Raw genomic sequence first — 12,164 nt, 5'->3', positions numbered from 1 at the left:
TAGTAGTAGTAGTAGTAGTAGTAGTATTATTAGTACTAGTGGGGTGAGACTGAGTTCACTTGGTACTGTGGCCACTACTGGCCTATTGTACCAGTTCCAGATGCGAAACATGGGTGATTGTGGAGCAATTGGTGGAGCAATTGGTGGAATGAAGATTGGTAGGGGAAACTCGAAGTACTCGGAAAAAACCTGCCCCAGCACCACTTTGTCCACCACAAATTGCACATGGCCAGACCTGGGCTCATACCTAGGCCACAGCAGTGGGAAGCTAGTGACTAACTGCCTGAGCTATGGTGCGGTCTCACATCCTTCTCTATATTCAGTCTGCATAAACCATACATGAAATAGGACAATGGCTGTAAACGTTTGTAACCTAGCAGTATAATGTATGTGGAGCTAAGGTAGCTTAGTCTGTGTAGTAACAGGCTGCAGAATGAGTGGTAAGGTTTCAGTTACCTGAAAGTCAGTGGTAGGAATTTTCTCTTTACCATGATATTCTGGCCAGCTATGAGGTCTATTGAAGCTCCTTTATAAGCAAAGTGGCTACAGTGCAAAGCTGGCCATTCACCCCAATCCAGGTGCCAAGTCTTGCAATTATGCTCTCTGCATATGTTCACAGTGTGATGCTTGGGCACACGAATAATATCTTCTGTTTGGAAGATACCTGAATCAGTAGGTATGAGTAAAATTTCTCTAGGACTATGCACTGAAATACAGTTTTATTTACAAGCAGCAAGTGTTATTTGTTTGCTGACTAATATTCTGGTGCTTCACATTATATCATCCAGTGTCTGAAGTAGTCTTGTAATGGGAAATTAACACTTTACGGTCAGATGTTGAACAGTAAGTACTGGACTTAATAATCTGTTTTGTATATCTGGTTTATATGTGGTCATACTACAGAGTGAAATTTAGTAGCAGTTAAATTAATGACTCAGAATAGCAGCACCTCTGTGCTGGCTTACCTCCTAGTCTGCCAGTTTTGGCATTATGCTAGCAGTTGGCAGTATTTAACAATAAAGAAATTAATAGCAAAGAATCCTGTAGGTTCAAAAAATGCAGAATATAGCTGCGTGCACCATGTAATGGCAGAGGAAGAAACAACTTTATCAAAATGCTTTCAAAATAAAAAGTGATGACATTGTCATAATCTTAAATAAACATATTATTCTGTGGTGGTTTGGAGATAGCACCTGTAAATGACCATCATAATTTGTGGGAGCAAGGATGTTTGATTGATTGATTGATTGATTTATTTATTTAACATCCATAACTGTTACATTATGTACAATTGGACAAGTCAGTTTTTTAAAAAAATATATGAGATTAAACATCACATCAAATGACTAATAATATAAAAATCATAGAAAAATAACATAATAAGTCCTTTAAATATGATAAAACAGTGGATGAGTATAATAAGGCAACAAAAGCTAAACTATAAATTACATGCAATAGCTAAAATAAATTACCTAATTATCTTTGTTTTTTTATTAAGCTAATTCTTGTAAAAATATTCTTGAAGGGAATAAAAAGCTTTGCACAACAAGTAATCCTTTAATTGACGCTTAAAAACCTTGAACTCTTGAATACTTCTTATTTGAGAGGGCAAGTTATTATACAATCTTATTCCCATGTTAATCACACTCCTTTTACAACGTGAGGTGTTACATGGTTGGACATATTATTATATTATTATATTAGCCCACTGGGCACTGAGGACTGACTAGCAAATTGGTGTTCTCTCCTATTACTCCTGGCCACTTGAAGAGAAAGCACATTTTACTAAAAGATCATAGTTTCTCAGCTAATTTCCCTATGTGAATGATTGTAAAATTGAAATATAGAGAAATTCCCATGGAACATTTGGTATATTTACATTTACACAAGTTAAATATCTGTCAGCATGTCATTACTACTATTAAATTATGATCTTCCTTTTCTTATGATTACACCACCAAATGAGTGTTATTAACTGAAATATTCCCATGACTCTTTTCACTAGTAATTCCATATCACTGTTACTTTCATCACAATTGCTTTCATTTGATTGAAGTTCACTACCTGTAGTTAATTTCTCAGAACACAAGAAGTCTCTAACCATTCTTCATAGATTAACTTCGTTATCATTTTAATATTTCTACTCTTTTGTGCCATCAAAATTGGAAATGTCAAAATTTGTTAATGCATATAAAACACATTTGCTTTTTCAGAAGTCTGCAAATTTTTTCATAAATATAAAAGTGAAACTGTGTACTTGCAGGAAAGACAAAGAATATCAAGTTCACTGAACATGCCGATGTATTTAGTCTGAAGCTGGATAACTTTGAGAACAAGGTGAAGTACTTGAAGGAATTTATTGTATCTGAGCTTGGTCTTGGAGCTCCTTCCCGTGCTTACCAGTTCGCATCAGGATATCCATTTAAAATTGGAACTTCTAAGGTGCTTGTGGGAGTTGTGTCATCAATCAAGACCAGTGCATTTAGTGTCTCGGTGAGTATTTAAACGAAGGGTAACAGTGGCAGCCGATGACTGAATATGTGGACCCAGGGCAAAAGTAAATTACTCCCCTCCTATATTTAAGGAACTAAGGGACAACTTGTTTTCTAATTTAGAAGTTCATATTTTAAAGAGTTTGTATTTTAGGGTACATAATACTATTTTTAGCAACTTAGGCTAATTTTATGTTTACAAAGAGATTTAAAACCACAGAGTTTGCCCCCTCCCCTTCAGATCTGTTGCTGAACACCTTACTTCTCTTGGTAAATATACAGTCCCCACTTTGGTTGAGGAGGTTTAAAATCCCTCTAGGCCTATCAGTGTCCTCTTCTGCTGATGTTTCAGTCATATTGGATAGATCAGCAAGGATAAATATGGGTGTAAGAATGCACAGTTTCTACCACTTACAAGGCTGGACTGACTACATTCCTTACATGTTAAAAGTTTTTTGATGTTAATAGCAACAGAGATTTATATGAAACTTAATCACTTCTAAATTGTCTTTAAATTAAATTTGACACTTCTTCATTCACTTCTTTTCATCTATCGTATCTGTTTAATACCAGCACTAAAACTATACTCATTTCTGCTGCAGTGATGGTGCCCTTGAAACTATTACTCTCTCTACATAGCCTTATATTTACCGTATTACAATTTCATGTTTAGGCTTGCTAATGATACACTACATATTTCACCATGTGTGTCAACCTTTCGTCAATTGTCTGTTTGAAAATTTGGTTTCTTCTTTCTTTTTGTCTTTTACTTTCAAACATATTCATACTATGGGCTTGTCACTAAAAGTAACCATATACACCATTGTCACAACATCTTACTTAATCTTACATAAAAGTAAAATGCTAACACATGTTCTTCTTGCAGTGTAGCTCAACTCTCATTTTCTTAATTGGGAAGGAGACTAACAGATATATAGACAGTTGGGGGAGACACAAAAACATGCAGAATTCTACACAGGACTAGGACTTGGCAAAGGCACAGACTTGTGAATGGAAGGCATCACATCCATTGAGCACCATCACAAAATGGAAGGAACTAGAGTGAACACACTTCTTAAGGCTGTGGCGTGTGAGACAAAGGCCACCATGAATTCCTTGCAACATAAACAACTTTTACAATGAGCATTATGCTAAATATACTGTAGATAAACTATGAGAGTGTAATTTTTAACTTTTTCTACAGATTCAGCAGCTGTCAGCCCTGTACTCAACAAAGGTTTTACGTGATCGTGGCGTAGCATTCCATGTTGTATTGCCTGTAGATGATCTGCAGTTAACAAATAAGGATGCCAAAACTGTCAAACAGATTGTAGGTATGTATCATTGTATTTAGATTGAAAGGCTATTGAAATATGCAACAAAATTTGAGGAAATTGATGCAGCCAGAATAGGAAGTGAGGCTCATAAAACATTTTCCCTCAGTGTAAACACTGAAAGCATGTTATAAGAAACATTGTGTAGAAGATGTGATGGCAAACAGAATTTGCAATGTCAGTGAACCCCACAGTGTAAACCTGTCAGTGTTGGATTATTTTCATCTGTTTACCTAGTGCAGGAAGGAACAAGTTTTCATCCATTGCCAGACTCCAGTACAAATATTTATATTTTAAAATCTCGTTACATTCTGTATTGCACTGACAGTTAATGTATTTCTTGAATTTTCATGTGCCTAAAAAGTTAGGAACATTAGGGAGCTGTAAGTAGAGGCTGCAATGATTGTTCAGAACACATGTGTCATTTCATAAAAATAAAACGTTTGGATGTGGAGAAAACATCCCTCTGCAAAAGGAAATTGAAATCATGGTCTATCACTGTCTTCCTTTATTATGGAATCTGAAGGTACACTGCTTTTGCAAACAGAAAATGAACGAAAAGAAAAGATAAGACAAAAATGAGACATCTCTTATTATACTATATCAAAGGCCATCTAATTACAGGTGGTATAGTTCCACAGCCAAAATAATTTTTTCTGTGATATTTTCCTCCAACATTTAGTAAACAATTCTTTTATCTTCATAATAAGTTACAGTTTTTACCTTTTCCCCTCCAGTCTTCCTTTATATGCTATATGTAATCAACATCCTCCCTCTCTTACCTAAGACCTCTGTGTTCCAGTCTAATAAACACTGATGTACTAAATATGCTTTGCTTTATAACAACAGAATTACATCCAGTTCTGTACAAGTGTGTTTTCTTATGATCTACATGGACAATATTGGGGGTTGTATTGGTGACAAACAGATGAACGTTCTTTTTTTTTTTTCCTTAGGCTTCGATTCTCATCATGTATACTTGCTAAGTGATGCAAAGAAGAAGGTCTTGGAAGGCAGCACGGAACTACATAATGCCCTTACATACCATAACAATATTTGGATCCCCATTGCTCTTGATGTATGTACAACACCTTTATTTCTACCTCCTACTTAGAATAAATAACTACTGTCATCCATTCCAAACAGTGATCCATTTGTTGCTATATAATATGAGAATGAGACAAAAAACATAATATTAAAATTAGCTTACTATTTTCTGAACTGACTTCATGTCTTTATGTTGGCTCTTCATGTAGCATATGAAAGTAAATAAAAGTTCCATAGGAGAGATTAAACTAATGCACAGTCGTTTTCTTGCAGAGTTATGGTGCGGCATATGTCGCTCAAAATTTCTTAGATGCAAAAGCATCAGCTAGGAAGCAGTTCTTGCAGGTATTCTCACATCGTATTGCTGAGTCACTGGAAACAGAGCTGAATGAGGACTGCACATGCAATTTGGTGTCTGGATTATATCCCTTTTCTGTTTGCAAGGTCACTAATCGTAAAGAGAGGGAACCATTGTCTGTACGTATTTTTCTCTTTCTTTTATTCTTAGTAATTTGATTTTTATAATCTATAATCAACTAACATATCTATAACTTGACATCTGCTGCCTTTTTGCGGTATTGAGCTCTGTGTACTCAGTCCCCTTGGGTGTCCCATTCAGAGTTTAAAATTACGTTTTTTGGAATTTTGGAATATCCCCAAACACTAAACTGTTAACATCAATGATCTGTTATGTAAATGGTAAAGCTATCCCTGTAATGGGCCATGGAGGCCCATAGGATTGTGAGACATCAAGACTCCCACATTTTCTAGACAGTAAGCTTACAGATAGCAGTAAGGTTGTAAGCCTTATGTGCCGGTCGCCCTTTACTCCCTCAGGAAGTTTCCTTATACTCATTTCTGTTAGAGGTTGAGTCAACCCCAGGACCATAGTGCAGCTGGAAGGATTAGGTCAAATTGAAAAATCCAGTAACCTCATCAAGAACATAATCTGTGACCTTCCAGCTTGTAGCATAGTGCCTCAACCTACTATGTTACTGCATGACCCTTGTCTGTTACATGGCATATAAGTTCTTTTCTATTTCTCATACAGCTTCAAATTCTCTCAGAATAACTGTTGATTTGGCAAATGAAATATCAAAATATTGCTTAATTGCTGAAGACAAATCTACAATTATACGCTTTCACCCTGACTGATTATAATATCAGGACAAAAGATTAATAAAATCTTGGTTTTATGTCTGTGTGACCATCTCACCTTTAGTAGTTCAGGAGCTAATATTTTCTTTTATCTGTTATGAATTAGGTGCTTATAGTTACATTGATATTACAATCAGTGACTTAAACATAGTCATACATTTTGTGCTTAAACTTCACTTTCCTAGCATTTACTTATACTACAGGAATTATGTGAAATTTCTGTTCTGTTGCAGCAAATCAGGGCATCAAAGGGCGGTGTAAAGGGATGAAATAGAAACCACTGTAGAAGTCAATAACAACAAGCAGAAAATGGGAGAAACTGAAAAAAAATATGCTGAACTATTTGTATGATAATTTTTACTTTTTAAGTTATAAATATGATTGTAGTAAATTCATGAGAAATCATGATTATTGATTATGTTAAGTATTACTTCTAATTTGCATGTTATCATGTATAAAATGCTGGAGAAATTATTATTATCTATTAAATCATTTGTCTAACAGTGTAAAAGAACTATTTTATTAACATAGGAATGGGAGAATTTATTACCATCTCTTGGTAATACTGACAAATGCTAGTCAGAATCAGTCAAGAATTTAGAAAGGCAATATTATATAGAATGGCGTAAATATAACTTTGATACACTGTCATCAATTTGTATTATTTAAATTACACATATACCAATCAATGCAAATTCTAAGCTTTCTTTCTTGTAACATGAATTATGCGTACGACTCAATCTTTGTAGTAATATTTTATACTGATATAAATCATGGTTATTAGATTGGGATGTAAATAAATGGAAAGGCATACTTCCATCACCAACAACAGAACTATCAGTATAATTTATTCATTGGTGTTTCTGAAATAGTATAAAATCCATTTCACAATTAGGTCTGTAGATAAAATCCCAAGACCATGTTACCCGTTGTGATTATATGATTTTCCTCAATTTCTCTCAGCAGTTGCTGTAAATATATAAAACCATACATGCTTGATATTTCATAGACCTCTGTGGATGAGACATGCAGTCTCAGATTACCAGGTAGATTTATTGTTAATGTTATGCAGATATTTACTACAATTAAAAAATGAAGAATTTGGCACTGTGGTAATGAGCCTGATTGTTCAACATTGCAAGTGCCAACGCCTCCATTTGACAAGATCCTGAGCTAATACCATCCACATTCCATCCTCTTAACCTCCCCAAAACCCTTGACAGTATTTGTGTTACAACATAATATTAGAACTTCTTGAGGGAGAGAGGAACTGGTGGCTTCTCAAGAAGGCCTCGGATTCATGGAGTGAGTGAGTGAGTGAGTGAGTGAGTTAGTTAGTCTGTCATTCAGAGGGTTCATTATGTGTCCACCAGTGCAAGTTGAACCAGCAGCCAGACACGATTTTAAAAGAGATGATTTTGTTGTACCATAGTTCGTGATTTTATCTAAGATATAGAGCGTGATCGCAATGTCACAGTACCCAGCAGATATTCATTTCAATGGAAACTGTTGAATTATCAGAACCCATAGGCAGTGCTACAGTATAGTAGTTCAATAAAATTGTTGCGTACCCAGTGCGAATTGTGTAGTGGTAAGAAACGTGTTTAACATTTATTTCTATAAGAATGTCAGTGAATGCTGGCTATGGTATTGTCATGCAGAAGCCTCATCTGTAAGTGGTGACCATACACCTTTACACCATTATAAATGTACTATATTTTATTTAAAACATCCTTCCAATATTCTGGTGGGAATGGGAAATTCAGACATACTTACATAGGGAATTTCTTCTGTAAGGTATGGTACGACATACAAGCTTTCGTAGAGTTCATGGACTTTATTATAATGATGAATGTATTGTTAGTATTAATTGTGAACTCGGTGGACTCTGTTCCTGATATATTTTCCAAACATCACATAACTACAGGACTTTCACAGATGGAGACAGAAATGTATGAATTTCATTTACAAGATTTTAAATATTTCAACAATATATTAGTATTACAGGAAATCGATTAAATTCCTTAAGGATAAATGTTTAATACATCTGTATGAATCCCACAGCCTCAATAAAATTGTTTTTAATTTTGAGTTTATTTATAGGATCTTAAGATATCATATTGAATACATTTTACAAAAATTAGAATGTTAGAGACTAAATGTTGCTCCCAAATAATAGTATGCATATAGGATTGTTACAATTTGTTTGATCTTGAGCCAGATTATTTGCTATAGTTCATTTTTACAATTTATGCATTGAGGTTATATTTGATATACACAATAACAGTTATTGCTACAACAGTACACATTGCATTACGATTATTGGCCTTTTTGGATGTGTTGCCATCTAGTCTGGGAGTCAGGTATCAGTGTTTCACAGACACTTTCTGTTTCCATCTTCACACTGATCCTGGAAGACCATAATAATAATATTCACTGCTCTCAGGCCCTAAAATACACTTTATCCCATACTTTAGAATATGCTGTAGCCAGTGCCATGACCTGTGCTGTCTGTAGCAAATTTGGAAATTTTAATGCCATGCTCACAATACGTACATCATATCCTTAGGCACGCGCTTCTATCAAATTTATTTTAATATTGTTTTCTCATCGATGTCAAGATATTCCAAATCATCTCCTTGCTTCAAATTTTCCAACCAGATATTTCACGCGGTTATAAACGTTCCCATTCGTGCTACATGATCTGCACATCCAATACTCCTTGTTTTCTTCATTCGAATAATATTTGGTTAAGATTGCAGATTATGAAGCTCCACATTATACACTTTTCTCCAGTTTCCTGTGACTTCCTCCCCATATGACCAAATATTCTTCTTGGCAACCTGTTCCTGACACATTCAGTCCCTGTTGTCCCTTCAGCTTAAGAGTGCATGGTCCATGTCCTTACAAGTACACAGTCTAATTATATGATATTTTAGATTTCCCCATTACTAAGTACTAAGATATGTCTTACTTCAAGGTGGAGGTAGCATTCTCCTCTGGAATGTTCATAACAATCTACATGACTAAATGACAACATATTAAAAAAAAACACAATCCTAATAAAATCATAACTTTGCATATTTAAATCTTTATTCTCTAGAGAAGAGAAAGGAAGATTATTAAAACTCAGCATGTGCAATAGTAATTTGTCAAGTGTGTAGAATGATAGTGCAGTTACTAGTTAAGAGCCCATTAACCCTAATTAGCAATCCAAACCCCCTGTCTAGTCACTAACATGTGATAATACATATAATAACTAGTGGTTTGTCCGCCTTTCCTTCTGACAGTCCATCTGTCTCTATCAGTCCTACCCTGTTTCTCCCTAAAGTCGTGTCGCAGAAAAAAAATGGCAAAGAGAGAAATCGTCGCTTTTGGAGTGATGATCCCAGAGAAATTCGTCGCCCTGTTATATGGGTTTGAGGCCAGATCAGTTTCTTTCCTTATTATACTTCCCCCATATAAAACATTCGGACTGTTACAAGAATGCGTACTTAATCTTCGTAAGCATGGCAGTGAGGCGTTTGCATTGGATTATGGGGTCGCTTATATTTGTCCTGATATAGATAAATTAATTGTATATTCCGGTTATTATGAACAGGATAGTGTAATTTATGTATGTGAAATTCGAAAGCGAGGTCGTTTTAATGCGGGAATATGGGTTTCTGACTACATCCTGCATCCCAAGAATCATGTTCCAGAGGTCACAGTAATTGCGTGTGTGAGTCCAAGAACCCAGAGACATTACATGTCAGCAGCCACCACAAACAACATAAATATTGTGACATGTATACCCACCCATTGTTAGGTAACGACTCAATAAACACATTCCCGCGGAAGCAAACCCGCGCAACAATAGGACATTAATTGTTATGCAATGGATTAGTAAACACGACTCCTTAAAAATAGAGGCTGTGTTTTCTGATTGTTGCGTGCAAAATGGTTATAAAGAAGTGTTCAGCAGCATGAAGCGAAATGAAGAGTTGAGTTTCGCGACGCCAGCTTTGCGGGGTATGAACTTTGGAGCAGAGGAATTCAATTGAGCCGTGTCTTCAGAATTGGCAGTTTCAGAATAATGGCAAGAAAGGAATTAAGCTGTGCACAGAAGACTTCATGTGTGATTTGAAGTTACAGTGAGACGGTTATGAATCCGTTACCAGGATACGACTGGTGAAGACAGAATCTTAGTGTGTGTGTAACGGTGAACTGTATAGTGTGTAAATCAGTGATAGTGCTCTGTTTCATGTAGTTCCGAGTTGCGAATGTATAAGGCGCAGTAAATCCAATTATACAATCAAAAATCCATCTATAGGTGACCCCTACACGTGACAGTATTTTCAGAAATTTCAATGCAGATTTTTTCTACACGTGGAACGCTAGTACTTACTATTATTTGTCGTTAATTTCTTAGTTTTCTATGGTATAAATTTTTTCCTTAAATAAGAATCTATCTGATTATCGCGTGTATGTCGAAGCAAACTGACACACGATACGCTTGCCTAGAAGAACTGTCCTTTGAAAGTAATGAAAAATGAAAATATTAATAAAGAGAAAGCCATTTCTTAATCAAAAAATATTGCTACAATTACAAATGAAAGGGTAAAAGTAAGATGTTTTTACATATCAGCAGTCGAAAATTCGTTGTTGTGTTGCCCGCCCAAAACATAAAACTTTAGGTAGGCCTACAAATTTTCCTCGTTTTAAATTCGCCAATTTAAATTTCGAATAGATAATCGAGTATATAAGCCTAAACCGAGATATATTGAATTACTTTACGAAGTAATTGTATAGAGTTAAGGGGTGCTCGAGTGGTAGCGTCGAGACGCCGCGGCGTCGCTTCGGGTGGATGCTCCATCATGGATCTTGGCAAGAGATGCAGACGCCTTTCGCAGAGGAGGTCCGTTCAGAGATGTAAAAATTGGATACCGCCGCGACATCGCAATGGAATCGATATATCTCGTACAGTTATTTCGTTTCCTCTTTCAGTCTAACACTACACTGCTAGCATTGTCTTGTGTACCCATAGTAATGGCGAGGAAGGCAAGTCGTTTTAATTAATTATAGCATGATGAAATGTGAACCTCTTCATGATCACGGCATTCACAAACTTCTTTAGGTACTAACGTAATACTACTACTACTGTTACTACTACTACTACTACTACTACTACTACTACAAATAATAATAATAATTATTGATTTATGTGCTAACTTAGAAGCCCAAACGTCATTTACAAAGCGAGCACGAGAGAAGTAAAGAATAAAAACATACACAAATAAAATACAAAAACAGGACACTCGAATAATAATTCAATTCAATTATTATTTATTTATTTATTTATTTATTTGCAAATCTAACGGTCCAGGGACCATTTACAAAGTTAGTATAAGAAGAAAGAAAAAACAAAGAAAATACAAAAAATGTCAGTTTGTATGCTGCTACCACTATTAATGATAATAATAATAATAATAATAATAATAATTCAATGAAAAATCGAAGTGATCATTAAGTGCCGAAAAAACTATAATAATAACAAGTTTTATGGGGGTGAAATTATTCTCACTTACTCACTAACTCTGGAGTTGAGCCTTTCTTGAGATGCTGCCAACTGTGCAGCTACTCAAGAACTTCTGAAAGTTAATTATCGTGTTCACAAGAGCCCAGATCAATCCAATCCATATCATCCCATCCTATCTCTCTAAGATCCATTTTAATATTGTTCACCCACCTACGTCTTGCTCTGTCTAGTGGTCTCTTTCCTTCTGGCTTTCCCACCAATATCCTATATTTGCCACATGCCCTGCCCATCTCACCCTCTTTTACGTGATCATTCTTGGAGAAGAGTGTAACTTATGAAGCTCCTCATTATGCAGTTTTCTCCAACCTCCTGTTACTTCATCTCTCTTCAGTCCAAATATTCTCCTCAGCACCATGCTCTCAAACACCCTTAGTCTATGTTCCTCCCTTAATTTCAGAGACCAAGTTTCACACCCATACAGAACCACAGGCAAAGTTATAGTTTTGTATATTCTAATTTTTATGTTTTTAGACAGCAGACGAGAAGATAAAAGGTCCTGGATTGAGTGATAGCGAGCATTACCTGAGTGCGAGGAAACTTATTCTTTCACATTAA

The 12,164-nt window shown here is 35.6% G+C and overlaps 1 protein-coding gene across 1 annotated transcript in view; it reads left to right on the top strand.

The window, feature by feature from the left end:
• Positions 1-7,143, top strand: part of LOC111866503 (apolipophorins) — a gene marked incomplete at its 5' end in the record, with an annotated part of 136,840 nt that extends 129,697 nt beyond the window's left edge. Inside the window, 5 exon segments of the mRNA XM_023855502.2 lie at positions 2,264-2,493; positions 3,697-3,826; positions 4,783-4,904; positions 5,147-5,350; positions 6,265-7,143. Coding sequence (XP_023711270.2) covers positions 2,264-2,493; positions 3,697-3,826; positions 4,783-4,904; positions 5,147-5,350; positions 6,265-6,300 — 722 coding nt within the window.
• Between the last annotated feature and the right edge of the window lie 5,021 nt (positions 7,144-12,164).

This window comes from Cryptotermes secundus, unplaced genomic scaffold (assembly GCF_002891405.2).
Source record: "Cryptotermes secundus unplaced genomic scaffold, Csec_1.0 scaffold401, whole genome shotgun sequence".
Lineage (NCBI taxonomy): Eukaryota > Metazoa > Arthropoda > Insecta > Blattodea > Kalotermitidae > Cryptotermes > Cryptotermes secundus.
Note: the sequence above shows the minus strand (reverse complement) of the source record. Positions and strands in the feature narration are given on the sequence as shown.